The following is a 21,909-nucleotide window of genomic DNA, read 5'->3' as shown; positions in this document are numbered from 1 at the left end:
GCATTTCCTGGTGATTTTAACCTTTGTTACCACTATTATTCTGCCTCATGATTCCAGTTCACCTCCCTTGGACTGCAGCATAGATGCGTAGTATTAGTATTAGGGCTTTGGTCATATATTATTCCCGGGACCTCTTGGTGCCGACTTCCCCCTTTGACTCTCACTCAGGAAAGCATGGTGGAATGTGAGTGGATGAGAATGATAATATATTATGGGGAATATTAATTTTATATTAAAACATAACCTGCCAACTTTGGTACTTCATTGTTGGAAAGAAATTACTTGTCACACAGGGCACAATCTACCTGAACATACCAGTAGTAAATCTGTTCTGTGCTGCTTAATATATGGGGTGTGTGTGTGTTTTAATGCTCTGTATCCTTCAAAAACATTAAATAACATTTTTATTATTAGGGAATCAGGGTAATATACAAACATCAGAGCCAGAGAAATTCGCAATTTGCTGGGGGTGAAAGCTCATGTTATTTACAAAAGACATACAGCATGTAAAGTGTAATAGCTGTCTCCTTTATTCAAGTCCTGACTTTTGGAGTCTGTTGTTTATAAAACCGGACTAAAGTCTATCCTTTGCGTAGGTAACTACCACTTAGCTATAAAATACTGCCCCAGTGATGACAATAAATAATCTCCTCATGTCTCTCAAAGTCACTTCAGTAGCTATCTTGCTGTTTGCTGACTGGCGGAGTGGCATATATATTCACATGGCTTATTTTTTCCATTATTTATTTTATGGTGTATATATATTTGCTGACTCCTTCTAGTCAGCATGTAATGATTTATCTGTGTAAATTTCTAAGAATGCCTAAACAGTTTTTGTATCCATTTCCTATGTGTTTTTCCAGGCGTTGGACTTGATTTAATTTACATAGTTTCTGGCAAAAGTGCAGGATGATGAATGTGTATTTGAATGGAAGTGAGTGAATGCATTACTTTGAACAAAAGGATGCTTTGTGACTGGTGATATCTGTAAAGCAGTTATACATAATATGTTCATAGTTAAAACACTTTGACATATATTTCAAATCTCAGAAGATCTTGTGTACAATAGTCCATTGTGAAAATACTGGTTTAATGCTAATTGCTGATCTCCAGTGGGAGAATAGAATTGGTAACGAGCCCATATATGACTATCTAGTAGGAAAGTTATGCTGATGGAGTAGGAGGTTGTTTGTGTTTCTTGAAGGGAAGGACACATCTCCTTTTTCTTTCATCTAAAAATACTTCTGAAAGCTAATGTAAAATGATTTTCAGCTTACATTTTAAAATACTGTATTAAGTTATATATTTGGATGGTATATGCATATGGAAAGTACTGTAGATTATTTCTTACTAAACTGAATCTAGGAATCCATGTAGCAAGTTTGGTAAATGACTGTAAATGTTATGAGTACAGTTTCCCCAGACACAGCAATGGTATAAAATCATATTAATAAATTCATTGAGGTCAAAGAGATCTGATGAATTTAAAGATGAGACAACCAGAGGAATCCTAATGAAAGCCAGAGGACTTTTTCAGTGCTAGGGTAGCAAATGAAGTCAAATTTATGTTCAGATAGTTTAATTAGCTTCTTTTTGGTCATTGATATTTGTTGAATGTCCCTAAATGGTGAAGTGTATTATAACAAAATTAGGATAGGTTCTGTAGTAGTAGTATAGGTAGTTGTCAATAGGAAAATATCTTAAGTAACGCACACAAGAAGAAATAGCAAATTATGAGGAAAAAATTTTTTTCTGTGTGTGTTTTTTTTTTAAGTAACCTCTGTGTCCAGTATGGGGCTTGAACTCACAACCCTGACATCAAGAGTCACATGCTCTACTTCCTGAGCCAGCCAGGCACCTCGGTTTTTCTGTTTTTTTTAACTATGAGGTTTTTTTTCTCCCAATAGAACCCATGTCATCTTTCAATTTCATTGTCAATTTAGTTTCTTCAGTAATACATGAAAGATGTGCTGAAAACTAAAACCACAGTTGCTATATTTTAAGTTTATCTGTGTTTATAGATGTTATAAGTTTTCAAAAAAAGTGAGTGAAGTGTTTTGTGCAATTATGAAATCCATGCACAGTTAAGATACTGTTTTTTTGAAATGATCTATAAATCTCCTGTGTTACAAAGGATCATAATCTCTTGCTTAGTAATAGGAATAAATCTTTCATTCTTTTGAGACCTGACTAAATTATAAACAGTCCTCTCTTCTTGGTGCCAAAGGATAGTGGCTAGCTTGTGTGAGGATGGAACCTCTCCAGTGGCTGTTTTATCCCACCACTCCTACAAATTAGTAGCATTTATTTTGATTTATGGTGATTGATAACCTCTCTAAAATGCGTACCCTCAGCCTTTTTATCTGAGAGAACATTTTTCTGAATGTTCTCTTTCTTAGCATCTTTCAATCTGAATATTACTCTAGAAACTTAGAAAAAGCCTTCAGTATTCTGTATGCCAGGTCGGGCACCTGCTAGTTTGGCAGCCATAAGGCCAACAGTCTAAGAACTTCAGTCATTTGGTTTCATGATTCTACAGTTAAGGCTAATTTATGTGGTAAGAGAAGTAAAAACAGTTCATTACACATAGAAATGAGTGTCAGAGCCAAAGTTAGGATTCCTAGTCTGTGATTTTTTTTTTTTTAACTTAAATTTTTTAGTGAATATACCGTATAATACTGGTTTCAGGAGTAGAATTCAGTGATTCGTCACTTACATGCAACACTCAGTGCTCATCACAAGTGCCCTCCTTAGTGCCCATCACCCATCTAGCCCATCCACCAGCCACCTCCCTCCAGCAACCCTGTTTGTTTTCTGTCATTAAGAGTCACTTATGGCAAAAAATAAAAAAAAAACTAAAAAAAAAAAAAAAAAGGGCGCTTGGGTGGCTCAGTGGGTTAAGCCGCTGCCTTCGGCTCAGGTCATGATCTCAGGGTCCTGGGATCGAGTCCCGCATCGGGCTCTCTGCTCAGCAGGGAGCCTGCTTCCCTCTCTCTCTCTCTGCCTGCCTCTCTGTCTGCTTGTGGTCTCTCTCTGTCAAATAAATAAATAAAATCTTTAAAAAAAAAAAAATCACTTATGGCAGGTTGCCTGGGTGGCTCAGTTGGTCATGATCCCAGGGTCCTGGGATCAAGTCCCACATGGGGCTCCTTGCTCAGTGGGGAGCCTGCTTTTCCTTCTGCCTGCTGCTCCCCCTGCTTGTGCTCTCACTCTCTTTCTCTAACAAATAAAATCTTAAAAAAAAAAAAAAAAGAGTCACTTATGGCTCTTCTCTCCTTTTTTCTTTCCCCCCTTCCCATATGTTCCTCTGTTTTCTTTCTTAAATTCCACATATGAGTCTAATTTTTAAAATCTGATGCCCAGATTATTAAGCCATATTAACCTGTCTCCCACACTATTGTTTTCAAAAGAATATGCTTTCCCTTCTTCCTACATCGAATCAGAAACCCTGCAGTTCTTTTTTCTTTGTCAGAATTAATGTAGCTTTTAGATATTCTGTTTAAAAACTATTAATAGTAATTTTCCCATTTTAAAGAACATGATTACTTTAAAAATAATTAGCTGTTCATGTGTTATCACAGCAGTAAGCCAGATAATAAAAATGGACTAATTGTTTATCTTTAAATGTTATATCACTGTTCTTATAGGGAAAAGAAAAAGACCCCATATTTTAAAACACTGAGGTATATAGGGAAAATTAAAATTTTATTTATTGTTCTTACACCAAAATAATATGCCTTTCAGGAAAAATGTTAAAAATGTATATAATTATACTTTTTATTTAAGCTTTAAATATAATGAATATAAATATAATTATAGACTATCTAGAGGCAAAGTAGAAGCATGTTTTAGTTTTAGAGGTAGATAAAAAGGCAAATTGCAGATTACTCCAGTATTTTCAAGGTTTCCTGTTCATTTATTGGTGGCTGTTGTGTACTGGACTTAAGGGACTGGACTTACTAAGCATCACAGTTCTTGCCCCCATGATGCTCACAGTCTAGAGCTGAGACAGGCATTTATGTCCAGTGTGGTAAATGGAGCGAGAGGTAGGTATAGGGCACTGAGGAAGACTGCCGAGGGGGAAGATCCGACCTTGGCTGGCAGCCTGGGAGGTAGAGAAGACTGAAAAAGCTTCCTGCAGGACAAGTTGCTTGAAATATCTGTAGGCGTTCCATAGGGAATGGGGATGGGAATGGATGTCCCTGAAAGAAGTAATATCAAGAGCAAGGTATTGAGGACTGAGAGAGCCTGAAAACTGCAAATTTGTTCATTATGTCTGGGTATTAGTAATGGCAAGGGGAGTACCTGTGTGCAACTGGTAAGAAAGCCCTAGAATAGGGTGTGTGTGTGCACTGCATGCATGCGTGCATGAGAAAGAGAGAGAGATGGGAACAGGAGAAGGAGGAAGAAGAGAGGGAAGGAGAGACAGACATAGAATATGAGGCAAGTAACTACTCTCTCCATAGGCAGTAGCAAATGAGGAGAAGCAGAATGGATTAAGGAATTAAAAGATAAGAGAAAGAGGAAAAGTTTTGCTCTTTGGATGTCTTTGAGGGACACAGGCATCCTGAAACAAAGGTGGGGAAATTATGTGAATGAGAAGAGTAGGAATCATAATGTTTGTGTCTATTTTCTCTAGACTCCGATTAAAACACACACATCTGAGAATCTAGGGAATGATGAGCTCTTAGTGCAAAAGCACAACTTAGGGATTTGAGGGGGTTAAGCCACTCTCCAGCACTTGCCATTTATTTGTCTGCTTCCTTTGCAGAACATGTTCAGGTTTCTAGCTTCTAAATGTTAAAAGTTCGCTAGGGCACAGATCTGTGAGCTTTCTTCTGTTCTTCATACTCCCTAGACAGCCTCATCTGGTTTCACGGTCATCGATATATTGAGGATCCCCCCAAATTTTTTTCTCTACCTCAGCCTCTCCTTGAACCTAAGACTCCTATTTGACTGGCTATTTGACCTCTCCATTGGAATCTAAAAGGTATCTCTAACATGTCCAAAAAGAACTCTCAGTTTGCACCCTAACCTGGTCTTTCTGCAGTTTCCCCCGTGTCCATCAGTGGCAACTCTATTCATTCTGAAACTCAGGCCAAACCCCAGAGTCATTTTCTGTATAGAAAGACTATTTTTGAGAATAATTTTGCATTTACAGAACAATTGAGCAGATGGTACAAAGATTTCCCAGACAAGCCCCAGCCCAATGCTGTTTTTAGTGTTGAGTAGTGTTATTATTAACATCTTGAATTAGTGTAGTACATTTGTTATAATTAATGAACCAATATTGATACATTATTTTAACTAAAGCCTGTAGTTTACATTAAGGTTCATTTTTTATGGTACAATTCTATTGATTTTGACAGGTTCATAATGTCATGTATCCACCGTGACATGCAGAATAGTTTCACTACCCTAAAAAGCCCTTATGCCCCATGTATTCATCCCTTTGCCCCTATCCTGAACCCCCAGCAGCCCCTAACTTCTAACTTTCTATATGGTTTTGCCATTTCCAGAATGTTGTATAGTTGACATCGTGCAATATGTAGCCTTGGCTTCTTCCACTTAAGCAATGTGTATCCTCATCACCGTGCATTGTTAGTTTTCTGAGTTTTAGCTATGCTAATAGGTACATAAGCAGTATCTCATTTTTTAAATTTGCTGTTTCCTAATGACATAGGATGTTGAGCATCTTTTCATATGTTTATGTGCCATCTGTATATCTTCTTCAGTGAGGTGACTGTTCAGACCTTTTGCCCATTTTTTTATTTGTGCTGGTTTTTTCTTTTTTCTTTTTGTTGTGTTTTAAGGGTTTATATATTTTGGATACAAGTCCTTTTATCAAATATGTGTTTTGCAAATATTTTCTCCCTCACTGTAGGTTGTCTTTTTATTCTCTTATTACTATCTTCTGCAGAACAGAAGTTTTTAATTTTAATGGACTCCAACTAAATTTTTTCTTTTGTGGATCACACTTTTGGTGTTATATCTAAAAACTCCAGAGTGGGGGGTGCCTGGGTGGCTCATTTGTTAAGTGACTGCCTTATGCCCAGGTCATGGTCCCAGAGTCCTGGATCAAGCCCTGCATCGGGCTCCCTGATCTACAGGAAGTCTGCTTCTCCCTCTACAGCTTCCCCTGCTTGTGTTCCCTCTCTCTCTGTGTCTGTCTCTGTCAAATAAATAAATAAAATCTCTAACAAAATAATAATAAAAATAAAAAATAAAAACTCATCACCAAATCCAAGGTCACTTAGATTCTTTCCTGTGTTATCTTCTATAATTTTTATGGTTTAGTATTTTACATTTAGATCTATGATCATCTTTGAGTTAATTTTGGTGAAAAGTGTAAGGAGTATGTCTAGATTCATTTTTTTTTATGTTTATATTTGGTTGTTCCAGCACCATTTGTTGAAAAGACTATTCTCTCTCTGTTGACCCACTTTTGCTCCTTTGTCAAAGATCAGTTGACTCTTTTTGTGTGGGTCAGTTTGGGACTCTCTGTTCTGGTCCATTAACCTATTTGCCTATTCCTTCACCAGTACCACATGGTCTTAATTACTATAGCTTTGTGAGTCTGGAAGTCAGGTATAGTCAGTCCTCTTACTTTGTTCTTCTCCCCTATTGTGTTATTCTGGGTCTTTTGCCTTTCCATATAAACTTTACTATCAGTCGGTCCATATCCACAAAATAACTTGTTAGAGCTTTGTTTAGGATTGTGTTTAATCTGTAGATCTTATTGGGAGGAATTGGCCTCATAACAATATTGAGCCTTCCTATCCAGGATCATGGACTGTCTTTCTATTTATTGAGATTTTCTTTGATTTTTTTCATCAGAGTTTTTCAGTTTTCCTTTTACAGATCCTGTGTGTATTTTTGTTAGGTTTATGCCTAAGTATTTCTTTTTTTTATGTAAATGTAAATGGTGTTGTCTTTTTTATTTCAAATTACAATTGTTCATTGCTGGTATATAAGAAAGCACTTGACTTTTGTATATTAAGTTTATATCCTGTAACCTGGCTATATAATCTCTTACTAGTTTTTAGTCCACCCAGTTCTCATACCCCAAATTAATACATCAACATATTCTGCCCATTTCTAAAAGTATATCCAAAATCTGTCATTTCTCACCACTTCTACTATACTGTCTTTACTCTTTACTCTGGTATAAACTATTATCATCTCACTCCCTGTAAAATTGCAGCCTATGAAGTAGTCCTCCTTTATAGTACTGACCACATTTATTGCTATTCAATATATTACATATTTGGTTGTTCTCTGATTGTTTCCTATCTTCCTTCCTCCACTAGAAAATAACCTCTGTGAAAGCAGGAACTTTGCTCTTTTCATTGCTATTGTCCCAGAGTCTAGCTTGGTACCTAGCACTTGGTATTAAATAAGTATTTGTTGAATGAATGAATGAATGAATGAATGCGTGAACTCTCTTAGATTACTCAGTTCCTACAGCAGAAACTTGCTTAATAACATTTTAAAGAACATAAGGGTATGCTACAAGCAACCTCCCAAGAGTTTCAAAAGAAAATTAGGATGTCTGCAGAATCCATCCACTTATAAGTTTTATCACTGCTTTCCACACTTTACACTGTAACTGTGTCTGCATCTGCAGATCGAGAACACTCACCGGTCTGAGGAGGCAACTGCCAAGGCTCCAAATAGCCTCCTTACCTTTTAGTTAAATTCTTTTTCATCTCTATCCTCCCCACCTTTCCCTCCAACCACCTTTCAGCCCTCATTTTCCTTAGTGTCTTGGGGAAAGGACTTATATTTATGGAGGAGTAAGGATTACCAGAACTAATTGAGTTACCTCTTGAGGACATTTATTTTTTTATTGTTTTTTTTTTTAAGATTTTATTTATTTATTTGACAGACAGAGATCACAAGTAGGCAGAGAGGCAGGCAGAGAGAGGGAGGAGGAAGCAGGCTCTCCGCCGAGCAGAGAGCCCAATGCGGGGCTCGATCCCAGGACCCTGAGATCATGACCTGAGCCGAAGGCAGAGGCTTAACCCACTGAGCCACCCAGGTGCCCCTTGAGGACATTTTTAAAAATGTTCTTAGTTATAAGATTTAATCCTGAAGTGCTGCATATTTTTTTGAAGGATACTCCATTACTTCCCTGTAATCAAGATATTTCTTCTCTCCAAAGGTATATTCTTTATTACAAATGCATTTAATGACCATTATTTTACTGGAGGCCTGAAGTCTAATAACTGGTAAAATAATTTCTATCATTTGGTCTCCCCGTGTTTCAAAATTTCTGTTGGAAATCTGTTGCTGGTGAAACCCCCAGTTCTAGCAGTGTCTTGGCAACTGACGCAGCATTTTTTCTCTTAGCCTCAAAAAAAAGGCTTGCAGTTTATTTTAGCAGAATGACTTCCCACTGGGGTGAATGGCCACACAGGCACTTAATTATTCACTAATCCAACCCTGGAACTTTAGCTTTCAAGGATAATAGACCACTTCCTTGAGAATCATGCCAGTGCCCTTTTTTAACTAGGAGGGCACTGGCATGATTCTCAAGGAAGTGGTCTATTATCCTTGAAACTTTTCTTTAGCATTGCGCCTGTGGCTGAATAAGGCTTCTTTGGTACCTTGGGCACCAATTTCATTTTGCGTCATGTTCAGAGTTGCATTGCATTTTGTTGTGCTATTCCAGTATCTCATAATGAGGCAGGGCAAGAAGTGTTTCATTGCTGAGTCTACAGTATGTACCAGTTTGGTCACCCTGAAGAGGACAGAAGGAGATAACTGCTTTCTGTGGGTTGAAATTAATGATAATTTTAACCCATGATACATTTTATTTTAGCAACATTTAAGTTTAAAATAATGTTTTCAACTTGCTTGTCCTCTGTGCAAATCTTCAGAGATTATTTAGTCTCTGTTACAGGATCGTCACAAAAAAATGAAGGCTAAGATTTATGGAAGGTATTTATATAGCTTGGAGGGAGGGCAGTAGCCAGATAATGTTACCTATGTGTTTGCTTTGGGCTTCTTTTCTTTTCTTTCCTTTTCTTTTCTTCTGTAAGATTTTATTTGTTTATTTGAGAGAGAGTGAGTGAGAGAGCGAGCGCAAGCTGGGTGTGGGAAGGGGTTGGAGAGGGAGAAGCAGGGCTCCCCGACAAGCAAGGAGCCCGATGTGGGACTCGATCCCAGGACCCTAGGGTCATGACCCAAGCCAAAGGTGGACACTTCATGATTGAGCCTCCCAGGCGCCCCTGCCTCAGGCTTTTTCAATGAGTTTTATTAAACTTAGGAATTACTCTGTGTTCAGTATGTTGAGCTCCTCTCTGAACAGTTATGAACCTGTTTTAAACATTAACTTCTGTTACTGCTGACCAATGACTGATTATTACTGATTTCTTTCTTTAGGTTTTTCCTTTGAAATAATAAACTTGAGAACCTGAACTTCTTATTATGAATACATAGGTTATGTTTTTCATGTATGGATTTCTATCAGTTATGAACTATCAATAGTTTTTTATTATCTAAGTTATTTTAGATTTGTGTAATGAAGCATCTCTACACAATATTTCCAAAGAACTGAACTTTGAAAAATTTTACATGAGGTTTCTGAATTAAGACTTCCAGCTTTAAGCTTATTAGAAGTTAAGTGAGATTATAGTATTTTAGTGGTGCTTCATTGTTCTCGCCATCTTTAGAATTGTGTGTGATTTTTTAAAAGGTAGAATTTTGGAACCTTTTTTTGTGTTCTTTCTGTTAGATTGAGAAAGCACAATCTGTTGACTTAAAGGCAAAGTAAATATTTTAAGGAGTTTATCAGTGTCCCATAAAGGAAACAAACAAGAAAGTCTTGAATAGGGAAAGATGATGGCATTGCTTTAAACATATGTTAAAAATAGACCAGAAGAGGTCCTGAACAAGAATCTTTGTAAGCCTTCCTTAGTGTGCTTTCAGTAACAGAAGCAGATAAACTATTTTATTCTGTAATTACTGAGAAAATTCACTGGTAGTTTTCCCCACACGCAACCAAATAGCATAAACAGAGCTCTGAGATGGGAACTTCCATTTCATTTTTGACAGTGATTTCCCTCAACTCTGAAGACAAAACCCCTTTTACAACTCTGAGCTAGTTTTCAAACATTAGTTTCCCACATGGGTGTTTTAAGTAAATTTGAAAATGTTTTGCTGTTTATATTAAAGAACTCTGGAAACAAATATGAATGAGATGGAAATTTCTATCCTAAAGTTTAGTATATGGACTAGAATTCCCAGTTTATCTTAGGAAAAAACCCACATGCAAACACACATGTATGTTACTGATTTAAACAATATCAGATCTTAAAAAAATGGAAACTATGTAAAAGTTGCTTTAATAGGTTTTTTTTCCTTCCGTCTGTGTCCTACCCTTGTCATACTCTGCCAGTTAGGGCTATTTAAAGAAAAAAATTTTTTTAAATGTTTTTACTTTAATTTCAGTTAGTTAACATAGTGCTAAATGAGTTTCAGGTGTGCAATATACTGATTCAACACTTCCATACAGCACCCAGTGCTCATCACAGCAAGTGCACGCCTTAATCCCCATCACCTGTTTAGCCCACCCTGCAACCCCTCCCCTCTGGTAACCATAGTTTTTTATAATCTGTTTCTTGGTTTGTCGCTCTCTCTTTTTTTTCTCCTTTGCTTGTTTTGTTTCTTAAATTCCACATATGAGTGAAATCATATGGTATTTATCTTTCTCTGATTTTTTTTAAAATAAAGATTTTTTTCATTTGAGAGAGAGAGAAACAGAGAGAGCATAAGCAGGGGGAGTGGCAGAGGGAGAAGCAGACTCCCTGCTCAGTTGGGAGCCCAATGTGGGGCTCTATCCCAGGACTTGGAGATCATGACCTGAACCTAAGGCAGACGCTTAACCATCTGAACCACCCAAGCACCCTTTCTGACTAACTTATTTCACTTAGCATTATATGCTCTAGCTCCATTCATGTTGTTGCAGATAGCCAGATTTCATTCTTTTTTATGGGTGAATATTATTCCATCGCACACACACTCATCTTTATCTATTCATCAGTCAGTGGATGCGTCTACTGCTTCCATATCTTGGCTCTTGTAATAATGTTGTGATAAACGTAGTGGTGCATATATCTTTTTGAGTTAGTGTCTTTGTATTCTTTGAGTAAATGACCATGCTGGATCATAAGGTAGTTCTATTTTTAACTTTTTGAGGAACCTCCACACTGTGTGTTTTCCACAGTGGCTGCACCACTTTGCATTCCTAACAACGCTGCATGAATGTTCCTTTTTCTCCACATCCTTGCCAACACCTGTTGTTTCTTGTTAACCATTGTGACGGGTGTGATGTGATATCTCATTATAATTTTGGTTTATATTTCCTTGATGGTAAATGATAATGACCATCTTTTCATGTGTCTGCTGGCCATCTGTATGTCATCTTTGAAGAAATGTCTGGTCATGTTTTCTGCTCATTTTTTAATTGGATTATTTGTTTCTTGGCTGTTGAGCTGTATAAGTTCTTTATATATTTTAGATGCTAACCCTCTATCAGATATGTCATTGTGAATGTCTTCTCCCATTCTTTAGGTTGTCTTTTAGTTTTATTGGTTGTTTCCTTCACTGGGCAGAAGCTTTTTATTTTGATATAGTCCCAATATTTTATTTTTGCTTTTGTTTCTCTTGCCTCAGGAGACATATCTAGAAAGAAGTTGCTATAGCCAATGTCAAAGAAGTTACTACCTGTTCTCTTCCAGGATTTTATGGTTTTAGGTCTCACATTTAGGTCTTTAATCCATTTCAAATTTATTTTTGTGTGTGATATATGAAAGTGGTCCAGTTTCATTCAGAAGAATGTTGCTCTGCTGTTTTCCCAACATCATTTGTTGAAGAGACCATCTATTTTCCATTGGATATTCCTTCCTGATTTGTTGAATATTAATTACCATATAATTGTGGGTTTATTTCTGGACTTTCTGTACTCTTCTGTTGAACTCTGTGTCTGTATTTTTTCTAGTACCATACTGCTTTGATTACTATAGCTTTAATATAACTTGAAGTCAGGAATGATGATGCCTCCAGCTTTTCTTTTCTTTTTCAAGATTGCATGGGCTGCTTTTGTGCTGCCATACAAATTTTAGGATTATTTGTTTTAGTTCTGTGAAAAATGCTATTGATATTTTGATAGGGATTGCATTAAATATGTAGATTGCTTTGGGTATTATAGACATTTTAACAATATTTGTTCTCCCAGTCCATAAGCATGGAATATCTTTCCATTTCTTTGTGTCATCTTCAATTTCTTTCATCAGTGTTTTATAGTTTTCAGAGTACAGGTCTTTCATCTCTTTGGTTAGGTTTATTCCTAGGTATCTTATTTTTGGTATAATTATAAATGGGATTGTTTTCTTAATTTCTCTTTCTGCTGCTTCGTTATTGGTGTATAGAAATGTAACAGATTTCTGTACATTGATTTTGTATCCTGTGACTTTACTGAACTTATTTATCAGTTCTCGCAGCTTTTTGGTCTCTTGGGTTTTCTATGTATAGTATCATGTCATCTGTAAGTAGTGAAAGTTTTATTACTTCTTTACCCATTTAGATGCCTTTTATTTCTTTTTCTTATCTGATTGCTGTGGCTAGGACTTCCAGTACTATGTTGAATAAAAGTGGTGAGAGTGGACATCCTTGTCTTCTTCCTGACTTTAGGGGAAAAGGTCTCAGTTTTTCCTCATTAAGGATGATGTTAGCTGTGGATATTTCATACATGGTCTTTATTATGTTGAGGTATGTTCCCTCTAAACCTACTTTGTGAGAGTTTTTGTCATGAATTGATGTTGAACTTTGTCAGATGCTTTTTCTGTGTCTGTTGAAATAACCATATGGTTCTTATCCTTTCTCTTATTGATGTCATGTATCACACTGATTGATTTGCAAATATCGAACCACCCTTGCAACCCAGGAATAAATCCCACTTGATCGTGGTGAATGATTTGTTTAATGTATTGTTGAATTCGGTTTGCTAGTGTTTTATCGAGAATTTTTGCATCTATAATCATCCGGGATATTAGCCCATAGTCCTCTCTTTTTTTAAATTTCTTTTTATTATGTTCAGTTAGCCACCGTATAGTACATAATTAGTTTTTGATATAGTGTTCGGTGATTCATTAGTTGCATATAACACCCAGTGCTCATCACAACATATGCCCTCCTCAATACTCCCACCTTCCCCCTCCTCCCCTCTGAAACCTTCAGATTGTTTCTCGAGGTCCATAGTCTGTCATGGTTCATCTCCCTCTCTGATTTCTCCCACTTTGGATTTTCCTCCCTTCCCCCATGAACTTCCTTCCAAGGCGGAGCAGCAAGATGGCAGAGGAGTGGGGGACTCCATTTCAACCGGGCCCCTGAATTTAGCTGGATATCCACCAAGCCATTCTGAACATCCACAAAATCAGCCTGAGATGTAGGATCATATTTCTGCCCTCTACGGCGGCAGAAGATCATCAGCTGGGAGGTACAAAGGACAGAGTTGTGATTGTGTGGACAGATATAGTTCTCTTTTTTAGTGGTGTCTTTATCCAGTTTTGGTATCAGGATAATGCTGACCTCAGAATGAATTTGGAAATTTTCCTTCCTTTTCTGTTTTTTTGGGAACAGTTTGAGAAGAATAGGTATTAACTCTTCTTGAAATGTTTGGTGGAATTCACCTGTAAAGCCATCTGGTCCTGGACTTTTGTTTGTTGGGAGTTGTTTGGTTATTTACTCAATTTCTTTGCTGGTTATCAATCTGTTCAAGTTTTCTATTCCTATTTCAGTTTGGTAGTTCATATGTTTCTAAGAGTTTATCCATTTCTTCTAGGTTTCCAACTTGTTGGCGTATAGTTTTTCATAATATTCTCTTTTGCTTATTTGTATTTCTGTGGTGCTGGTTATTATTTCTTCTTTTTCATTTGTGGTTTTATTTGAGTCCTTTCTCTTTTTTTGTTAATAAGTCCGACTAGAGGTTTATTAGATTTACTGATTTATTTCAAAGAACCAGCTTCTGTTTTCATTGATCTGTCCTATTGCTTTTTTTTTCCAGTTTCTATATCATTTACTTCTGCTCTATCTTTATTATTCCCTTCCCTCTGCTAGCTTTGTTTTGTTGTTCTTTTTCTAGGACCTTTGGGTGCAAGGTTAGGTTGTTTGATATTTCTCTCGCTTCTTGAGGTAGGCTGTATTGCTATAACCTTCCCTCCTTAGAAAAATTTTTGCTGCATCCCAGAGGTTTTGTACTGTTGTGTTTTCGTTTTCATTTTCATGTACTTTTTTATTTCTTCCTTTATTTCCTGGTGGACCATTCATTGCTTAGTAGTATGTTATTTGACCTCCATGTATTTGTGGTCTTTCCAGATTACTTTAAAGAAACTTTTTTTAAAGTTATGTGTACTACAATGGCTTTAGAGTGTCAGTTCCCATCAGTGCTGTGCAGTGAGGTTCTGATCAATATCTATGGTTGCTCCATCTAAATATCTCTTTCTAAAGTAAATCTCTCATATGAACAGGAATCTAGTTATTTGTCATATGATTCAACACATGTGGAAATTATTTTTTAAGGGGAGGGCAGTACATACAGACATGTCCCAATTTGCAAGGTGGCAAAGCTGGTATAAGTACTACATAACAATATTTGTATCCTGTGGCTACTTAACAGTTTTCAAAGACTTTTCATGTATGCCACCCCCATTGATGCTTACAATAATCCTATTTGTAATTATAGCACCATTTGTTGTAAAGACTTTCTCCTTTGAATTGCCCATGTACCTCTGTTTAAAATCACCTGATCAGGCTTATAGCATAATGAGAAATATGTATGTGATAATATTAACAAAGGATGGAGGAGGAAATGGAGCTATATAGAAACAAAGTCAATTATGATACGGTTTCGCTCATATGTGGAATATAAGGAATAATGCAGAGAACCATAGGGGAAGGGAAGGAAACATGCATGGGAAGAAATCAGAGAGGGAGACAAGCCATTGGAGACTCTGGACTCTGGGAAATAAATTGAGGGTTGTAGAAGGGAGGGCCATGGGGGAATGGGGTAACTGGGTAATGGGCATTAAGGAGGACATGATCCCATGAGCACTGGGTATTATACATAACTAATGAATTATCAAACACAGCATCAAAAACTAAGGATGTACTGTATGTTGGCTAATTTAACTTAAAAAAATTTTTTTAAATAAAAAAAGAAAGGAAATGATATTAGAGAGTAACTTGAAGAAATGAAGAGTACCAGAAATATTAAATATGTAAGTTAATATGGTTTTTTATTCTTTTTCCTCTTAACTTTTTTAAAAGATGTAAGATTATAAAAGCAATAATTATAACCCTGTGTCATTGAGTTTATAATATATAGGCATGATATATAGGACAATAGTAGCACAAAGGAGGGAGATAGGAATGAAACTATTGGAGTCATTTCTATAGTTTGTTAGAATTAAGTATTAATCTGAGATTGATTATGATAAATTAAGATGCATATAATGATCTCTGGAACTACTACTTAGAAACTCAAAAAAAGTATGGTTAAAGAAAACATAAGGAAATTAAAATGCACTAGAAAATGTCTACTTAATAAAAATGAAAGTGGTAAAGGATGAACCAAGAAACAAGAAAGACATGTTATTTAGAGAGAACAAATAGCAAACTAGCAGATATAAATCAACAATATCAATATTTATTTTATTTTATTTTTTAAGATTTTATTTATTTATTTGACAGAGATCACAAGCAGGCAGAGCAGCATGCAGGGATAGAGGAGGAAGCAGGCTCCCCACTGAGCAGAGAGCCTGATGGAGGGCTCAATCCCAGGACCCTGAGATCACGACCTGAGCTGAAGGCAGAGGCTTAACCTACTGAGCCACCCAGGAACCCCTCAATATTAATTTTAAATATGAATGATCAAGTACAAGGGCAGAAGTTGTAAGATTAGATATGAAAACAAGATCCAACTATATGCCCTCTGTAAGAGTCACTTTACATTCAGAAACGCCAATTTTGGAAAAGTTTTAGTGATTACTTCTACATTACGAGAGTCTGAATGTGTCCTCCAAATTTCATACGTTGAAATCCTAACCGCCAAAGATGATGATATTAAGAGGTGGGATCTTTGAGAGGTCAAGTCATGAGGGTAGAGCCCTCATGAATGGAATTAGTGCCTTATAAAGGAACCCATGAAGATCCCTTCCCCCTTTTACCATGTGAGGACACAGTGAGAAGATGCTGGCTTTGAAACAGGAAGAGGACATCCACCAGAACAAGAACAAGGTCGGGGTACCTTGATCTTGGGCTTTCCAGCCTTCAGAATTGTGAGAAATAAATTTTTGTTGTTTATAAGTTACTTAGTATGTGATATTTTGTTATAGTATCCTGCATGGATTAAGACCTGTACCATTTTCTTTCCTTTCTTTCTGTAATTCCACTTACATGTATGTTAAACTGATATTGTACAAAAGGCCTCTGATGTTTTCTTTTAGATTCTTGTTTCTCTTTTTTCTTCAGTTAAGTTTCTTGTGACCAGTTTTCAAGCCTACTAAATCCTTTCTTTGGTTTATATCCAGTCTATCATTAAGCTTAGTCAATACTTTGAGGATATATATACTTTTAAATTTTAGAATGTCAGTTTTCTATAGAATTTTCATTTTTCTACTTAAATTTTTTATCTTGTTACTCATTTTGTTTTTTCCTCAATACCCTAATATATTTATAATGCTTATTTTAAGTGTCTTTAGCTATTAATTCCAACCAATATCTGAGTTTTTCAACAACCTTAGTTTTTCTGAAGGTCTTATAGTGACTTTTTTGCTCTTGATTATTAGATACCTTTTCTTGCTTCTTCACATAGCTTTGAATTGTTCACTGTATCCAGATACCATATATAAATAAAAGACTGATGTTGATGTCCATGCTCCCATGGAGCTCATCCTTTCCTCTCTGGCAAGTAGGGTCATGGCCTGATTTAGTCAATCTAACCAGAAGTCAAAACGAGTCATGGCTGAGTTGCAACTTTAGTTATCCCAGTTTTCTTCTGGTTTCAGATGTCTTAAGAATGGGATCAGAATGCTCTCTTCATCAGGGCTTTGTGATTAGAGCTTGCTTGCTATTTTCCAATTCCTTCCCCAGCTTCTCATGCTGTCTTGTCACTTACATGCAGTTTAAGTCCCATAAGGGAGAATTGGTGAACTGGAGGGACTGGTGTCTCTCTGGATTTCAGTCCACCATGCTAGTTCATGTGTAGCTATTACCAGTATTGATGGTTTCCTTTTGTCACAGGGAAGTTGCTTGTCCATGACTGGCTCATTCTTCTAGCTACTGGGCCTACACTCAACAGTTGCCCTTAGAGATAGAAGTGGCTTATCTCTTGGTCTCTACTTACCTGGAAAGCTCATTTCTCATTAGAATTTATTTCCTTTACCCTTGTTTGTGTTTACATTTCTTTTATGTCTTTAAAGAAAAATGTCATTTTTAAGCAAATCGGGGTTTTTTTTTTGTCTTTGTTGTGGTAGGAATAGTGGTCTTTGATTTCTTCTACATTCTAATTAGAAGTAGAACCTCCTTCTCTGAATTTTGAATAAATAATACTGAGGAAAAAAAAAAGTACACTGCCCTTATGAGCATTTCTTACAATTCTTACTTTGAACCTTTTTTACGGTATGAAATGGGGGTCAGCAAACCTTTTATGAAAGGGCCAAGTAGGAAATATTTAGGCTTTGTGGACAAAATGGCAAAATCAAAGCTATTATGTAGGTACTTATACGACCACTTCAGATGTACCATTTACAGATCTAGAGACCATTCTTAGCTCAAGGGCCACGAAAAAACCAATGACTATGGTATACCAAGTTCTGTTATGGAGACAAGCGATAAAATAATTAAAATGTTTTGATGAACAAAAAGCAAGCAAATTTCAGGTACTTTTAAGAAATTGAATTCTAGGGGGCGCCTGGGTGGCTCAGTGGGTTAAGCCGCTGCCTTCGGCTCAGGTCATGATCTCAGGATCTCAGGGTCCTGGGATTGAGCCCCGCATCGGGCTCTCTGCTCAGCAGGAAGCCTGCTTCCTCCTCTCTCTCTCTGCCTGCCTCTCTGCCTACTTGTGATCTCTCTCTGTGTGTCAAATAAATAAATAAAATCTTAAAAAAAAAAAAGAAAGAAATTGAATTCTAGGGAGTTCTTTGTTATACCATCTACCGTGGTATCTACAGTAGTAAGTACCAAAAATGATAATCCTGATCTGTCAAGATAGAGCCTTTATTTGGTGTAATAGAATTACATAATAAACTTTAGAAAAGTATTTGTCAGAAATATATTTAGCCATATGAAATCTTCATTCAGAAAGCCTCACTCATTCACTCTGCCCAAGTATTCTACTACAATATTGGGCATACTGGGCAATTTTTTTTTTTTAGCTTTGATACTCAAAATGGGTATAATGCAGTGGAAAACAGACACTTAGAAGTATGAATGCAAGGTAGTGTATACCATCATGGAGGTTCACACAAGCTTCCTCCATAGGGTAAGATATATAACTTGGCCTAGAGTTAGGGGTAAGGTGACCTGGAAGAATTAGGAGAGATGCTGATTCTTTTTTAACTCTTGAAAGGGAATTAAGATTTTGCCAGGTGGAGAGATTTTATACATTCAGTAAATGTTGCCTGACAGTTATGCTTAACAACTCAAGTATTACCGTATCGTTGACTTGACTCACTCAAGGTCATTTTAGAAATGCTTTGACTATGAGGAAAAAAACTTAGAAATGCAGTCTCTCCTTAAATCATTACATGTCTATGTAAACTTAAATGAGTAGTAAGTAAGCAGCCTTTTATAACTGTTTTAACAAACTAGTTATCACTGATGACATCTTATAAAGTGATTAAGTGATAATTTAGCAAGAATAATTTAATTTCAGCTTATCCAGAAGTTTATTGGTGCTTTTAAATCACTGAACTCTCCAGTCTCTGCTACAGATTTTTTTTTAAAAAGCATTGTAATTATTGTAGTAAGAATACTTCAAAGCAGAGATTTTTCTTTTTAGATTCTTTATAAATTCAATAGCTAGTAGGATGGGTGAAGAGTGACCATAGAATTTTTACTAAGTGATGGGAAATAGAACTTAAGGGGATAAATTACACATTTGCTAAAGAAAAGAAGAGAGTATTGAGTTGTTTATGTATTCAGTTATAGCATGTTAATATGCCAGTAAATCTTTTTCCAATTTCTGGAGAATTGGTTAGTTTAATGGAAAAAAACAACAACAACAAACCAACTGATCATTTTTTATTTGTCTTTTTAAGAAAGCTCCTCTGGAGGTTACACTTTACTGAATTATTGAATACAAGCTTTGTAGAATAGGTAATAAGGATTTTTAGTTTGTGGTAAACAAAAGCTAATAGCACTTGGAAGTATATAGGAGATACTAGATTATTTTCCATAGCAAGCAAACTGAAAGCCTTTATAACATTGATGCTCGATAGACAACTTTACAAGAAAAAAAGTTTTCTCTCTACATTTTTCTCTTAGCTTTTATTAAGTATCAGATACATACTGAGAACCATAAAAATGTCTATATTCATGTCTAATAAGTCTGACCTTCGAAAGACCGAACAACTACCTACAGAAAGATCATCATCACATCTTTATTAGTACCTTCTCCCCACAAGAGGCCTGAAAGAACTCTATAAGGATCGGGGAACGATTGGGTAAATTTTGAGTCAATAGATAACGTATAGCCATTTAAAGGTGGTAGTGATGGACACCCTATGGAAACATGGAAATGTTTATTATCTATTTTCTTTAAAAGCAAACCCCAATATCATGTTGTTCCACAATATGCTACCAAGTTGGAAAATAAATGCTCAGTATCTATGGGCCATAGGGGCACTGAATATTGTTCGTGCCCCATTTTGTAGGTTCCTGAATACAGTCTGCTTCTTTCATGTGTGATGCTCAGGAGAGATGGGTAAATCCAAAAGAGGACTGAAAGTCAGTAAATGGCTCTTATTTGCAGGATTTTCTACACGAGACAACAACTTTAGAGGTTTATATTTGAGCCTTCAGACATTTCCTTAGTATTATGGATATAATGTTATTGTCTACCTCTTCCCCAAGATTTTACAGTGTTTGATCTTATTATTGATTGAGTGACTATGAATCCTAAATATACTGTGTTTTGTTTGTTTGTTTGTTTTCCAGGATAAGGGAGATCTTAAAGGCATCTCGAAAATTGCAAGGTGATCCAGATTTGCCAATGTCTTTTACTTTGGCCATAGTGGAGTCCGATTCCACAATAGTCTATTATAAACTTACTGATGGATTTATGCTGCCAGACCCTCAGGTCAGTTTTAAGCAACTGTCAGTAAACAGTGGGAAAAAAAAGAGGAAAATAATGACATGATTTTAAGTGTGAATCAAGCCATTCAGCTTCCTTTGCAATATGAAAATTCAAGAAAATAATGACCTGATTTTCACACCTCAGAAATCTGGCTGTTTTGTTTAAAGTAATATGTTCCTAGTTTCCACAAAAATAATTAGACTGTTAGTCTCCCAGAGTACTTCATAAAGTCATGATATTATTTGATAATTAACTGAGGTGGAATGTAAAGGCTTATAATAGCTTTAGCCAAAAGAGCACTTCTTTGGAAAATGTTAAATTGGTTGATGTTTTGACAAGAACCTTTTAATGAAACAAATGTGTTATGTATGATTTCCTTATATACTTTGTTGGTGTATTTGGGATAATTACATTAAATATCTTTCTGATTTTGCTTTTTAAAATACCTTATATATTGGGGGAAAAGTCCATCCTGATCTTTTTTTTTTTTTCTATGTTGCAGAATATTTCCCTTAGAAGATGACACCTGTACTCCCTGATGCTCACTGTGGGATTGGATTTGAGATCCATCAGCCTGGTTCATCTTTTATCTCAGAGATAGTTAGGGTTGACTTAGCTGGTCCTATTCCCTAAGTTTGTCTTTTTGAAGAATAAAACTTTCCCAGATAGAAGAATTTCTTTTGTTCATAACTATAGGGTAGTTGCTCTAGAACTTTTTTACCTGGACACAGTTTAATTACAGTTATATACAAGTTGGTGCTTAAGATGTGTTCAGAAGGGTGGAACACATGTGTTTCTTCTCTCATCCCCCACTCATAGCTGCCTCATTGTTCCTTGCTGTCTCTGCTAACACATTGTTGAGACTGTCACCTTTCTCTAATTCAACCCTCTCAGTGCCTTTTGGCCACTACAGGTAGCCTACGATGGCATTTCATGGACACATGGACACCTGGAGAGTTTGCTCAGTCTGCTTTTAAATCCCCAATAGAAAGTAACAGTTTTCTTTCCATTGGTTTTTATGTGGCATTTACTGTTGACTTTAAATCAGAAGCAAAGATATGCTTATCCAGAGTATAAAGTTACATGCATGCTAGATTAGTAGGGACCAGAGACGTGCTACTGATTAATTACTTCCTACCTAAGTAAAGGAAGTACTAGGCCTTGCTTTCCATTCTTATTACCACCCCTCTTATTATATTGTAGTTAGAATATTATGAGAAAGATAATAAGGGACGGTGTCAGACTTAAAGACATCTTTATTAAATATAAATAGACTCAGTTACTCCACTTTTGTGGAGTTACTCCCAATACCTCCCAATTATGTTGCCTAAAAAATTATACACACAGAGATATTCCAAGTGGCATTAATTATAATGGCCAAAATAATAGATCCCTTAAAAGTTTTAGGAAGGGGTCAGCAAACTTTTTCTGCAAAGGGCAGAAAAGAGATTTAGTCTTCGCAAACCATATAGTCTCTCTTAAAACTTCTCCAATGTGTGTTTATAGAACAAAATAACCATAGACAATATGTAAATAAATAGGCATGGCTG

The 21,909-nt window shown here is 36.2% G+C and overlaps 1 protein-coding gene across 1 annotated transcript in view; it reads left to right on the top strand.

Moving 5' to 3' along the window:
- TSEN15 (tRNA splicing endonuclease subunit 15) overlaps positions 1–21,563 on the top strand; it is a 34,769-nt gene extending 13,206 nt beyond the window's left edge. Inside the window, exons 4-5 of the mRNA XM_045982927.1 lie at positions 20,221–20,362; positions 20,862–21,563. Of these exons, the coding sequence (XP_045838883.1) occupies positions 20,221–20,362; positions 20,862–20,882 (163 nt within the window). The 3' untranslated portion in view covers positions 20,883–21,563. The remainder of the gene's footprint in view (positions 1–20,220; positions 20,363–20,861) is intronic.
- The last annotated feature ends 346 nt before the right edge of the window (positions 21,564–21,909 follow it).

Source organism: Meles meles, chromosome 17, assembly GCF_922984935.1.
Source record: "Meles meles chromosome 17, mMelMel3.1 paternal haplotype, whole genome shotgun sequence".
Taxonomy (NCBI): domain Eukaryota; kingdom Metazoa; phylum Chordata; class Mammalia; order Carnivora; family Mustelidae; genus Meles; species Meles meles.
This window is presented reverse-complemented; position numbering and strand designations above follow the sequence as displayed.